This window comes from Mytilus trossulus, chromosome 7, assembly GCF_036588685.1.
Source record: "Mytilus trossulus isolate FHL-02 chromosome 7, PNRI_Mtr1.1.1.hap1, whole genome shotgun sequence".
Classification (NCBI taxonomy): domain Eukaryota; kingdom Metazoa; phylum Mollusca; class Bivalvia; order Mytilida; family Mytilidae; genus Mytilus; species Mytilus trossulus.
The window spans coordinates 60533684-60549055 of record NC_086379.1 but is presented as its reverse complement, the minus strand read 5'-3'; the positions used below and the strand labels follow the sequence as shown (position 1 = coordinate 60549055).

Genomic DNA, 15372 nt, shown 5'->3' with positions numbered 1-15372 from the left:
TACAAACTTTTAAAGATAGACTGAATGAAAAAGTAAAAGCTGCCTTGGTGGTATCATGGTAGCCTGCTCACGTTGGGTGTGGAAGGTTGTGTGTTTAATCCCCAGCCTTGTTAAACCTAAGATGTTAACATTTATAGTTTCTGCTTCTATGCTAAGGACCTGACATTAAGAAGTAAGACAAAGATTGGTTGGATTGGAGGGTAGTGTATAAGGGTAAGGTAATATATCTTTCTGGCAAGAAGCACATATAATTCATTGTAAGATATAAATTCCTCTCTTGCTTATTATGTCAATTGTCCTTAAGCTAATTTAGTGTTATCCTTTCAGTCCTGAAACTCCTGTTCATTTCCAAAATATGTTTCTGTACTCTAACTTAAGTGTGCCTCAAATCAAATGTAAAAAAAATGTATGCACAATATCTATTACTGAAAATCAAATTCAAAATTGGATGGCTTCACTTGTACCGTTCATGAGTTATGCCCATTTATGAACATAGAAATTGCTGAATTTTTATGGCCCACCTACGATAGTATTTTCTGGTCTGTGTGTCGGTCCGTCTGTTCGTTGTCCTTCTCTCCCGCTTTAGGATAAAGTTTTTGGTCAAGGTAGTTTTTGATGAAGCTGAAGTTCAATCAACTTGAAACTTAGTACACATGTTAATGTTGCTTATGACATGATCTTTCTAATTCTAATGCCAAATTAGATAATTTACCCAATTTCATGGTCCATTGAACATGGAAAATGATAGTGCAAGTGGGGCATCCGTGTACTTTGGACACAATCTTGTTCATCTCTGTTTTCTATCTTTTAGGTTGCCTCAACCAAGGTTATAGGATTTGATACACAATGCTTATTACCACAAAACACAAATCAAGTTTGAAATTTGAATGAGTCACATGTACTGCTCATGAGTTATGCCCCTTTATAAATATTAAAATTGCTGAATTTTTTGTTTCTGTTTTCTATCTTTAGTTTGCCTCAAACAAGTGTTATGTAACTTATTCACAATGTTTAACATGAGCAAATACGTCTGAAACTTGACTTACATTATCCTTGTCTCTCCTCTTGAGGGTGTCAAAAAGCAAGACTAAGTTTTGCTGCTTCTGTGCATTTGGGCCATGTTAACCATGTATTAGCATGGATCATATCAGTTAACGGGGAACCAATAGTGGTAGGTCAATAATATTTGGTATGCGTTTGTATTAGCATTTGCACATCTAATATCAATGGAGACTATTAGGCCCTGCCCTCTCAGTCTATTGAAGTTGAAACTTTGAAACTTTTATTTGCTGAACATGTATTTGTTTATAATTCAATCAGTTTGAAAAGGAACCACTAGTACATGTAGTAGGTCACTGATATTTGGTATGCACTTGTATGAGCATTAGCACATATCATTTCCATTGAGATTATATGGCCCCAATCCCTTAATAACTATTGACCTAGAAACTTTTGCTTACTTAGCATGTATTTGTTTGTGATTTTGTCAGTTTAAGGTGCACCACTAGTAGTAGGTTCATGATATTTTGTATACAGATGCATAAGCATATATACCCAGATTTTTGGCTCCGCCCGCTTAGTCTATTGACTGAATGTTTTGCATAGTTTACATGGTAAAGTTTGTAATTAGACCAGTTTAAGAGGACCACTAATATAAAGTCATTGATAGTATTAGCAATTTGTAAGTCTTCTTTTCCTGGAAACTATTTGGCCCATCCCCTATCAATTTTCATTTTCTTTGAGACTCTAACATTGTTAAAATGATTGTTTACAAGTTAAAGTTTGTGTTTAAGTTAGCGTTAGGGAACCACATATGATAAGTAAATAGTATTTGGCATGCAGTTTTATAAGCAAAGGCATTTCTCATTTTTTGGAGATTCTTTGTTTCTGCACCTGAATTCATGGTTCATTGAATTTAATTGTTTGCACAGTTTAGATATTGTCATTTGGATTCTATATTTGCATTATTCTATCAAAATTTAAAAAAGAGGAGACATATCTATGTGTCAGCAGTTTATAACTTACTAAATTATTTTTGATCCTAGTACTGAAGACAACAAAATCATGTATTGGTCATGAGCTTGTAATTCAGTGGTTGTCATTTGTGTTACATATTTGTTTTTCATTCATTTTTATTATAATAAATGAGGCTGTCTTTTTGTTTGAATTGTTTTACATTTTCATTTGAGGGCCTTTTATAGCTGACTATGCGATATGGGCTTTGCTCACTGTTGAAGGCCGTACGGTGACCTATTGTTGTTAATTTCTGTGTCATTTTGGTCTCTTGTGGAGAGTTGTCTCATTGGCAATCAAACCACTTCTTCTTTTTTATATAAACTGCAAGGTGATATTTTCAGGCTCTAAGAAGCCACATGTTGATGACATTTTTTAACTTTTACATATCATATTAGAAGACTATAACAGTTAGACAGAATCTTTTATCAGCCAAATGAATCAGTAGTACAAGAACTACAATAACGAATGTTTATATATTATTAAGATTTATTGGTCTTTAATCACAGTTTTTACATTTTTTTTAAGAGAAAAAGTATCAACAATACAAGTTCTACAATTTAGTCTCACTACTGAAGCTATCAATAAGTAGTTTATGTAATTTGTTGCCCCATTTAATGCTTACTTTTACCAACAATTTGCAATTTTATTCATCTCTGAAACTACTTCAATAATTTAAAGCAACCTGAATGATCATAGTATGTCTTATTTAAGTTTTATTTGTGAAATACATTAGAATCAACCTACAATATGGACCCATTGACAAAAAGTAGAAACTAGAGGCTCTAAAGAGCCTGTGTCGCTCACCTTGGTATATGTGAATATTAAACAAAGGACGCAGATTGATTCATGACAAAATTGTGTTTTGGTGATGGTGATGTGTTTGTACATCTTAATTTACTGAACATTCTAGCTGCTTACAATTATCTCTATCTATAATTAACTTGGCCCAGTAGTTTCAGAGGAGAAGATTTTTGTAAAACATTACTAAGATTTACGAAAAATGGTTAAAAATTTACTATAAAGGGCAATTACTCCTAAATGGGTCAACTGACCATTTCGGTCATGTTGACTTATTTGTAAATCTTACTTTGCTGAACATTATTGCTGTTTACAGTTTATCTCTATCTATAATAATATTCAACATAATAACCAAAAACAGCAAAATTTCCTTAAAATTACCAATTCAGGGGCACAACCCAACAATGGGTAGTCTGATTCATCTGAAAATTTCAGGGCAGATAGATCTTTACCTGATGAACAATTTAACCCTCATGTCAGATTTGCTCTAAATGCTTTGGTTTTTGAGTTATAAGCCAAAAACTGCATTTTACCCCTATGTTCTATTTTAAACTGTGGCAGCCATCTTGGTTGGTTGGCTGGGTCACGCCACACATTTTTTAACCTAGATACTACAATGATAGTTGTGGCCAAGTTTGGTTAAATTTGGCCCAGTTGTTTAAGGGGAGAAGATTTTTGTAAAAGATTACTAAGATTTACGAAAACTGGCAAAAAAATGACTATAAAGGGCAATAACTCCTAAACAAGTCAACTGACCATTTCGGTTATGTGACTTATTTGTAAATCTTACTTTGCTGAACTTTATTGCTGTTTACAGTTTATCTCTATCTATAATAATATTCAAGATAATAACCAAAAACAGCAAAATTTCCTTAAAATTACCAATTAAGGGGCAGCAACCCAACAACGGGTTGTCTGATTCATCTGAAAATTACAGGGCAGATATTTTACCCCTTGTCAGATTTGCTCTAAATGCTTTGGTTTTTGAGTTATAAGCCAAAAACTGCATTTTACACCTATGTTCTATTTTTAGCCATGGCGGCCATCTTGGAAGGTTGGGCGGGTCACGGGACACAATTTTTAAACTAGATACCCGAATAATGATTATGGCCAAGTTTGGTTTAATTTGGCCCAGCAGTTTCAGAGGAAAAGATTTTTGTAAAAGTTAACAACGCCCGACCCAGGACCCAGGACGCCGGATGAGGCCGGACGCCAAGTGATGAGAAAAGCTCACTTGGCCCTTCGGGCCAGGTGAGCTAAAAAAGGATAAAATGCAAACAATTGTACAATTTCATTTAAACAGTGAAAATGGGTAAACTCTAATAGAGGTTAAAATGCTTGGATATTCAAAATCAACTAGTGATCCATCAAAAGGCTCCAATAATTCCTTATTGAAACTATTTATATGATGATCAGATTCACTTTCAGCATTTTGAGGTATTATCTTTGAAACAATAGCAGATAAAGAAACTGTAAACAGCATATAATCCATTACAGTGAAATCTTTTTGGGATACGATTGCTTTCAAGCAATCTGTAGACTTATACTGGTGGCTCAGAGCAATTCCCTCACGTCAATTGTTTTATTCTAAACATTACGGAACATCTCAGATTCTTATGATTGTCTTACTTTAAAAGGTAAAAACAATCAAATGGATTGAACTTAAACAACTTTCCTATAATACTCTTTTCATAATCTTCATGTTTGATAATTCCCTTGACTTATATGCGTGTTTTTAACAACACAGAAAATCAGAATTGAGCAGTATTTATAATTAGTGTTTTTATAAATTTAGAAACATGTCAGAGGGAATTCCCAGTTTTGATAAAATGCGAGAGTTCTTTGAACTCCGATAAATCTATTTCTGTCATATATTAAAGAACTGAATTGGAGTTTTTCATAATGTTACTGTTATGAAACTTATATTTGAGATTGTACTTCCACAAAGAAATAGACAACCATCTAGATTGTTTGATAAACATTAAATATAAGTAAACTTGGAATTGATAGTATAAAAAGGTACAAAAATAAAACACAATAGGCCTTATTACATTGTTGTTACACTTTTATCCGGGATTGGCTGTTGTGTAACTATTTTACATGTGCAGATGAATTATTTTTGAAAATAATATTATCCAGCTACAGTATACATGTGTCAATGAAACAACGGCAATCATATCCCTCAGAGCGATCTGCTCTTTGATTTAGGAAACCCCATAAGGGTGAGAAAAAAAATGGTCTCTTAAGATAGGTGGTCTTTTACAATGTTTTAATACAGGGTCAAATTATATGAAATATCCTACAGAGGGATCTAAAATGTATGGTCTTATAATACAGGTTTTTGCTTAATACAGTTAGTCTCTAAAGCAGCACTATTATAAAGATCTAAAAATTAGGAATATTGCACATTTTTCTATATGAGAAATTCTGGCTTCTTGGTGCCACTTATTTCAGTATATGGTTCCTGGAAAAGAACAGAGGGGCATTAAATTTTACGCTTGTCTGTCTGTAGGTCTGCCATTTACTTACTCTAATTTATTTTTTGCTCAACTAAATATTATGAAACATGTACACAATGCTTTTTCCCACAAAACACAGATCAAGTTTGGATTATTGTAACATCATTTATACCATTCTAGGGTTATGCCCAATTATAAATGGAAAAAAATGCTGAATTTTTCGTTTATATTTTCTAACTTAAGTTTGACTCAACTAAATATTATGAAACATATACACAATGTTTATTATCACAAAAGTCAGATCAAGAACAAATTTGGGTAGCATCACTTTTACACTTCTTGATTTATGTCCCTTAATAACGTTGTATGCTAGTGGGGGCATTATGTGTGTCGCATGGACACATTCCCTATTTATTTATAGATGTAATACTTTTAAGGCAGCAACCATTTGATTTTCTGGGGGGGGGGGGGTCTTTTGATTTTTTCGGAAAAAAAGTTTGTTTCCAGTTTTTGGAGAAAAAAATAATTTGTTTTTGATACTGAGAAAAAAAAATTGTTTGTTTCACCCTCAGCTGCCACTATATGTAATGCTAAAATTGAAAGAAAAAAATTGTTTTCGACTTGTTGCCAAAAAAATAGAATGTCTTTCACAGAAGGCGAAAAAAAAGTTTGTCCACAAAAAAAATCCATAGCCTCCCCCTTCAGAAAATCAAATGGTTGCTGCCTAATTTAATTACTATGGATATGGAAATAAACATTAATATGGTAAGAATTTAAAATAAATAAGTATTTGCATGGATACATAATTTAGTTCTAGTTACAGTGTATATTCAAATTTAAAAATCCAAAATGAAATAAAATAAAACAGATATTGTTTTCCAAATCCACAAGGAAATATTCAATTTTCAGTTTTTCATGATGCTTTATTTTTATGAGAAGGAATAAATGTACGGAACAAATATCCTTACTAATCGAATCAATATTCAAAACTATATTTATATAAAAATGTATCCATGTTAATAATGAGAATTTTATAAACATATTTAATTAGGGGATGGTGATAATTTTCCATCCTATATGAATGTGATAGGTGTTAATTAAGTAACAAAGAAACATTTTATCAATATGTTTTAAGATGTGTTAACTTTATTGATTTGATATTAGGTACATGTGATATTACATGTTACAACGCAATAGCAATATTCAGGTACATGTAGCATTAATAATAGATATGTGTACTATAAATATCAAGTACTATTGGCGTTAGGTTCTTGTACCATTGAAAAGAGTTTGTACTATTGATGTACTATTAATGTTAGGTATATGTACTATGGTGTACTATTATTATTAGGTATATGTACTATTGATGTACTATTAATGTTAGGTATATGTACTATGTGTGTATTATTAATATTAGGTAGATGTACTATGTGTGTACTATTAATATAAGGTATATGTACTATTGGTGTACTATTAGTATTAGGTATATAAACTATTAATGTACTATCAATATTAGGTTCATGTACTACTAGTATTAATGTACTATCAATATAAGGTTCGTGTGCTATTAATGTACTATTAATATTAGGTATATGTACTTTTAGTATCAGATTCATGGTCTATTACACAATGTACTATTAATATTAGGAATTTGTTCCTTTGGTGTACTATTAATATTAGGTATTTGTACTTTTGGTGTACATGTACTATAAATATGAGGTATTTTTACTATTGTGATATAAGTTCGTGTACTATTGATATTTTAAATTACACTGTACATGTTCTATTGATATAAGGTTCATTAACTTTTGATAATAGTTCATATCCTGTTGATTTGAAGTATATATGGAACCCTTATGGCTGAGTAGTCTTCTTAAGTAGTTCAACTACTGTATTACTAGCCTGCCAACATTGAGTTTGTTGAGTGAGCCCCAACGTGTTAGGTGCATTCGAGTTCATTCTTAATTAACTAGGATTGTCAGTTTTCCTGTCAAAAGCCTGTGGTTCACTCAAGGCACTCAGGCTTTCTTATCCAATAAAAACTGACCCATGTCGATCCATAGGGGGTGGGGGGTCTGGAAATTGGAACTCCACCTATTTTGTTGTACGTCACGATCAGTTCATTTGAATGTGGAGATATGGTGGGAATCCCCCCCTTTTATCCAGGGTTTGGAATGCCCCCTTTTAAAAATGGCTGGATCGGCCCCTGACTGACTGCCAGGAATAGCCAGGAATGCTGAAAGTGGTATCAACCACCAAAAATCAATCAATCAATCGTATTAAGTATATGTATAAACTATTGGTTTTAGGTACATGTAGTCTTGATAGAAGGTACATATACTGTTGATATCAGGTACATATACTATTGATATTAGGTATTTTAGGTATATGTGCTATCTGTATATCATGGAAGTTACAGATAAATAGAATATTAGATTAATTTGAAGTTTAATAACTTTACCAGTGTTATCTGTCTTAGCACAAGCCATTCACAGAAAGGGAAAATTAGAATATTGGCAAGATCATGTTTAGTTTTTTGTCAAGGATATAGCATTAAAGAGAATTATCCAGAATATAAAAATACCATATGCCAGCTAAGTAACATTATTTGGAATGTTTGTGAATACTCGTACATTAAATTTATGTTTCTTACTTAGAAAATGGAATCCCTTTAATATAACAATGACTAATTAGTCAGAATTATTCTATAGTTCTAGGGTTCACCTTTTCAACTATTCCAGGGTTTGACTTATAATTAAGTAAAAACAGTTGTAAACAAAGCTAGGTTGAATTCATATTATCAAGGAATAAAAACAAGATTACTTTTTTTATCCAATTTAAACATACTTTACACTTGAACACTTACAGCTTTCAAGTCTTTTCCAATTATCCTCAAATTGGGATATTTATGTAATGATTTGTTTGTTAAAACACTTTAAAATGCATATTTAATAGCAGTAATTTCCAGATAAAATGTAAAATTCAATAAAAGTCTCGCTGACAATAACATGTACTGATGATGCACATTAGAAAGATGTCGGTCACCACCAAGGATATCTGTACTAAGAATAAAGTCCTTTTCTATGTAAAAGTACAAGGATATTACATTTTTTGTAGCTTTGGATAAACCATGTATGCCACTTAAAAAAAATAACACACAATTCTATAGTACGCAATTAATTCTTTAATTTCAAAAAGCAACATAAAGATGTAAAACTGCCAAAAAAATCATTGATCTTTTTCATTTATTAATATGCATATTCTTCCCATTTCAATAATTGGTTTGCTACATGTATTTTACAGTATGTTGGCCTTGAACCAAAGCCACTTACACTTGACAAATAAGATGGAATGACCATTTTGGGATGGGAAAGTAAATTCTGTAATGCTTCTCTTGATGCATTGTTAGAAAACACCCAGATATATGAGTGTAAACATCTAAGTGTTTGGGGATTTAGGGGGATTCACAGGGACATGAATTTAAGCAATAACCCTGAACTGACATCCGAGTTAAACTGAATGTAGGTTGCTCAGTTTTTGATTGTTGAACTCAAATATTGAAGCCTGAAACTAATTGATGGTTATCTGTGAAAATAAAAAATGTCTCACTTAAACCACTTTTGAAAGGGAGGTTCAAACCCAGGATAAAAGGGGGAGGGTGTCCAACCATATATCCCCATCTTAAAGCATTGATCATAAAAAAGGGGGTTCTTTTGTATTTAAGCTCTCGTTTTGGTACATCTTGCTTAAAGATTTGAGTTCTTTGACTCATTTTTGAAAATATTTCTATAATTGTCAAGATGGAGAACAACAAAAATTTAAATATAAAAAAAAAAACGAACTCCATGAAAAAATTAAAAACAAAAATTCTCTTATTAAATGGTAAAATCTCTAACACATCAAAAGAATGCAAAATAACTGTTATATTCCTGACTTGGAACAGGCATTTTCTTTATGTAGAAAAATGGCCTGTTTACAATGTTCCATAATATGATCCTTTTCCCCTCAGACTACTATAATACTGTTATAGTAGTCTCAGTTTTCCCCAATTAATTCTAGTTTGACTTTCTAATGTAAGAAGCAGATACAGAATATGTTGTGTAACTTCATCCTACATAATTTGAACTTTAAGCTGAAATGGTTTTGTGATAAAAAAAAATATACTTAAAAGCTATTTGTTACAAGATGAAAAGATACAATTATATTCTCCCCTGTTGATGAAAGAATATGGACCATACCAATCTTTACAATGGACCATACCAATCTTGAAAATGGAACATACCAAATTTGTGGTTATATAAATTGACAAAATGGACTGTCCCACCATATCTGCACTGTGAGCTAATGGAAAAATTAAGTGCAAAGCAAACTTAAACTAGAGTACACTGTACTGGTGTCCTTAACATGGAACAATCCATTTACTAAAAAATCTGCACTTGTGATAAAATGAACTATTCCTTTGTACTTTACCCAAGAAATTTGTACTATAGCAAAATTAAAGTGCATATCTTTATACTTTATAAAATATTAAAGGTACTGCCATACTATTATAAGTTCAACACACCATTTGCTAAATAGTCTGAATGTGAATTTAATTATTTGAATGTCAATATCCTTCTAATGGTTTGTATTGATTGTTATTGGAATCTCTAAAGAGATATTATAGTTAGAATCAATATTTGTGTCAACTGTTAAATAGTGAACTTTGTAAAAAGGTGATTGCATTTAAATAGTCGAAGCTGGTGCATATAGTCATTAACCTGTCTACTGAAAGTATTTATTTACTAGTGCTTAATAACTTTTAGTTATAATCAAGATAATGAATCCGATCAGCACACAGATCAGCACACACTCGTGTCTGTAAAAATTATAAATAATATTTTTGCTATGCAAGTTGTTTATTAGATGTTTATTTAGAAAAAAAGGATTAATTATCAGTTTAATTGATTTCTATTTAAAGAAGTGATATTCAAATTTATTTCATCAACTTCTAGTCTAGGTTTAACATCCGTTAACAATATCTGGAATTTATGTAACATAAATCATTCATGTAATAAATTTGAAACAAATTGAAAATTTCTCTTACAAGTAATATGTGAAAATCTATAATTTATTCAAGAGTAAAGAACCTTTTTTTTCATAAAACTATGCCAAATTCTCTCAGTATATTGAACTCCTGCTGTTTATGATGTTTTTTCCTTATTTTAATAGTTTAGTAACCTGTCCTTGATTGACTGTAGTAAACAATCTAGTGAACTTTTCTTCAACTCTGTCATTTTAGGACCTTAAGATGAATTCCATTTGATAGGGGTGTTTTTAGGATAGTCCACTTTTAGTTGATGTAAATTCTTGCTAAGCAGCAATACCAATTTAATTATAACAATCAGTACTTAAAGCAATCTGATTAAGGTACACCCACACATATACAGTACAGTTCAGCTACAATGGGTTGAATTTTCAGTAAACTTACTTAATTTTTTTTTATTACCAATATTATTTATCTGTATGCCAGGCTCCCTGTCGTAGATGGAAAAGGAATGTTATTTGAAAATCTTATGTTTGAGGAGTTTTATAGGAGTAATTGCAGATAAGGAGAAACTGATTAATGAAAATGAAAATTTAAGCAAAATTGTTATCAGTGGTAGATACAGAAATTTTCATGAGTGGGGGCCCACTAACTGCCTGAGAGAGGGGGCTGCTCGGGTCATGTTTTTGTGATTCCCTATATAATCAACAGAATTTTACCAGAAAATAGGGGGTCCAGTCCTCTAAATCCGCCTCTGGTAATTGAAGCAAAATAAAAGTCAAAACAAGAGAACAAAAGAAAAATCAACAATTAACTTCTTTATAGGATAACATGCTCTTGAATTGCGATTTTGTCTATTTTGAGTTCATAGCATTTTAAAACTATAATAGATTGTGGGAAACAATTAAACAACAATTGATCAACATTGATAAAAAAAGATGTAAAACAAGTCAACATTACTGAAATCGTTAATTGACACTTTTTAAGGGTTGATGCCCTGAAATGATTTTATATCCTTATTTGTGTTACTTGCAAATTGCAATAAATATATAGTTTATTTGGATTAAGGTGGTACCCAACACCTTAACTAAAATTAATATGGCTCTTTTAATTTTCTTTTATTTTTGTATTTACTTTGACCCTTTGACAAAAATATAAAAATTTCAAAAAATTTGAACCAACTATTTATTCAGAAAAATTACACTGGTAATAAAGCAGTTTGACAAACACTTATTTTGATCGTTGAGAAGCTTAATATTCCATAAATAATACATCATAATTGAAACATTTTGCTGATTTTACAGAGTTATCTCCCTCTAGTGTACAACCTTAACTTAATAGTTCTTGAAAGTGTTTCTTATGTTGTTGGTTTTTTTTTATTGATACACAGATCTTAAATAAGATGAATAAGAAGCTCTTTTACCTTAGATAGGGAGCTACATTTAGCAAGGTGAACTGACACAAACTTTTTTTCAGTATAAGGATTGTCATAAAAACATCTTCCTGAACATACATGAAATATTTGCTATTAAACATTTAGTGACCATCAATCAATCTAATATATTTTTTGCCATTTGAGCTTTTACCTTCAGCTAAATTAATTCAATAAACTTTTCACTGACTTATCATTTTCTTTGAAACATCATGACTAGGTTTATCCAAACTTTTAAACAGGAACTTTGTATGAAAAATCTATAACCTATCAACCTTATTTGGTTCTAATTAAAGAAAAACATGACTTGCAAAGGAAGTGTTATACTAGTTAGCAGCATACCAGTTTTTAGGCCGTAATTTGTATGTAACATTTATTTTTGTGATGGTCTTGGAATTAATTTGTACTAAGATGATTTAACTTCCATTTTTCAGGATGCCTTTGGGTTACAGTTTGATGATTCAACATGGCTGAAACATATAACATCACTCAAGCCACTGGTAAGTTTATGATAGAAAGACAAATTTTTTTAAGATGGACTTTTTAATATTAAATTATGCCATCAAATATCATCCTATTTTGAGGAATGGTAAAGGTATCTGGTGTGCTCTTTGGACAAGTCCTTTATAAAACTTTTCAAGAAAGTTTCTCCTGAAACAACTATAAAATATACCAGAAATATAGTGCACTGCGAATATTTCGTAACTTTTGTATTAATTCTATATTTCAGCTAATTCCTTTAAAATACATCTGTTTGTGTATCAAAGTTATCAAACTTTTGTCTACAAATAATTCTGGTAGTTGCATTCCTCATGTTCAGGTATAATTATGCAGTGTATTCCAATTTTGATCAGGTGTTAATCATTTGTAATAATTCTGACGGATCATTTAACCAACATTTGGTACCAATCAAAATAAACACACACAAATGTTCTCTTAATACAATGCACTTATTCTTGTAATATGAACTTTTACAAGAACATTCTCAAAACAACATGTTACATATATTACTTTTTCATTTGTTATATATAGGTATTCCCTCAGACATTAGAAAAAATGCCTTTCAGAAATAGGTGAAGAAATTGAATTGTAGATCATGTCTGTAATATGTCTCCTGTTGATTGATTTCCGCAAAGAATTCTTAGCCAAAATTATTTACATAATTAAGAAACTGAGACAAATTTAATGTGCATAATTGTTCGATTTACAAATTTATTGATGTTTAAGAAATGGATTAGGAGACATTTCTACTGAGTATCAAATCCATTTCTAGGAAATAATCACAAATGATTATTCAATGAGTGACCTTATATAACATATAATCCTTCAGTCTGGTATAGTGCGTTTTCTTATTTAAAGTCTGGTATAATGCGTCTTTTCTCTAGAGTATGGTATAGTGCATCAGTCTTACTTGGAAATGTGTCTGGTTGCAGTTCTTTGAATAATCAGTTATGGATTCAAGTCAAATCATAGAGGCTGTATGCACCATCACTGTGTGTGCCTCATTCTTGATTGCTATCAAATTATTGAATTACATGTTTTCATGATTTATATGTTTTTCAGGATAAAAATGTCCAACATTTTGTTTGCTTCTTCATGTTTTGATTTATGATTTCATGAATTTCGACCCTTTTAAAGTCCTGGATCTACCCCTTAAAATGACCTCTTTATCTTTTGCTTGCAGCACAAACTTTATACATTACATATGTAGTACAATAATATTTCATGAAATTACTATGTAAAACTTCTATCATTATTCTTTTTGAGAAGAAATAATACCAATCAATCAAATCAATTTTCTCTTTTAAAGATATTTTTTTTTTTAAATTTTGTGTTCAATCAACTCTACATAAATTTTAATTTTGATTTTAAAACATTTACAGGGATTAAACATTTTAGCAAACACTTGTAACAAAAGAACTAGAGACTGGTACACTCAGTTTACTGACCATGTGGCATGTGTGGCATTGGAAAGAGAAGATACTGTGGCAGTGATAAATAGAAGGTAAGATTTGTAAACCATGTGGCATAGAAAAAGAGAAGATTCTGTGGCAGTAATAAATAGAAGGTAAGATTTTTAGACCATGTGTCTTTGTGCTATTCAGGAAAGAGCAGATATTGTGGCATTAGTAAATAGAAGGTAAGATGTATTGACCATAAGAGTTAGTGAGAAGAATGCTGGATCCTTATATCCTTTACTTGGATTAGCAAGAAACTTTTGTTGATGGATATTTGGCAAACAAAAATCAACAAAAAACACATTATCCTGCTTTTAACACTAAATACTTTGTGTTGATTTGATATCTATTACTTAATTCCCAATTGTCTCATTATAGGTGCTTGTGTGAATTAGCCAGACAAATAGGATTTACCAAAAAAGCATTAGACATATTTGAACTGGATAGAACATTAGGAATGTACAGACAAGTTGTAAGTTCAATGCTTTGTATAATATTATCATGTAAAGCATTCAAGTTCTTATCATATTTGTATATCCAAAAATATATAGCTTAAATACAATTTAAAAAAGGGATACAATTGAACAGTGAACGATGTTTGCTTTGATGCCCTTTTTTTTTTATAATTGTTAAAAATGTAAATGACATTTTCATAGTATTTAAAAGACAATTTTGATTGTTATAATCTTGTTTTACTAAGAATTTAAAGAAATCTGTTCCACAACTCAGATGTTCAACACACCAGCATTAAATATGTATCTTTGATTATTTCAGTCAGCTGAAGAATCTGCCAAAGAGAGGGTCAACAGGTCAAAATCCTTTGTTCAGCATAAAATACCTATGCCAAATATGGTATCTGTTGTATTGAAAGATAGCAATTCAGGTAATTAACAACATATTCAGAGTTACATTTGATATCTGTCGCTCCTGCAACAAGTGTTTCAGATGCTAATCAAGCGACCTTTGCATTATCTTTTGCATAAAGCTATATAATGCTGTCTTTGAAAACTGACACTTTTACATTGCAAGATCCTAAAAAGTACACAAATTTTATGATACAGATCTAGACAAACTGTGTAACAAATGTTCATATATTTTATTTTCAAACATAGTCTCAGCAAAAATTTCATGGATGATTTTTTTTTATCTATAGTGTAGTGGTAGTTGCTGTATTTTTTTATGATTTAGGTATGAGCCAGGTTCTTTCCCAAGGTACAGCTGACATTTTACTGGATTGCTGCAGTGATTACTGGAATGGAGAAGATGTCAGTACTTTTACAGAAAGTGATAGGTAGTCTTATTTCCTCTTACTTCATCTTTTATTACCAAGGAATAACAATAGTCAAGCAAGAGCCTTACTAGTCAATGAATGATATTTGATATACATCGATAAAAAGGATCTTCAGCTAGAAGCAGTATCAGAACAATGTAATGAGCTTTTAAGTTGTTGAGATAGTAAATAAAGATACAAACATATTTGATTAATAACATTACATTTTATTTGATCCATTTCAATGGAAAAACAAGAAAATGACATTTGCTTGGACAACTACCTAGTACCTACTGATGACTATTCCTGAAGAAGCCATCAGATTTAACGAATTTGAACAGGTAGAGTAGTGAACTATTTGTAAAGTGTATCATGAAATCAGTCATTTTATATTTTTTAAAATGTTCTGAATT

At 31.0% G+C, this 15372-nt stretch overlaps 1 protein-coding gene across 1 annotated transcript in view; it reads left to right on the top strand.

Moving 5' to 3' along the window:
- The window catches only part of LOC134725458 (transmembrane protein 94-like), a 51225-nt gene that overhangs the window by 16329 nt on the left and 19524 nt on the right, over positions 1 to 15372 (top strand). Inside the window, exons 12-16 of the mRNA XM_063589281.1 lie at positions 12166 to 12231; positions 13615 to 13736; positions 14068 to 14161; positions 14464 to 14572; positions 14878 to 14980. Of these exons, the coding sequence (XP_063445351.1) occupies positions 12166 to 12231; positions 13615 to 13736; positions 14068 to 14161; positions 14464 to 14572; positions 14878 to 14980 (494 nt within the window). The remainder of the gene's footprint in view (positions 1 to 12165; positions 12232 to 13614; positions 13737 to 14067; positions 14162 to 14463; positions 14573 to 14877; positions 14981 to 15372) is intronic.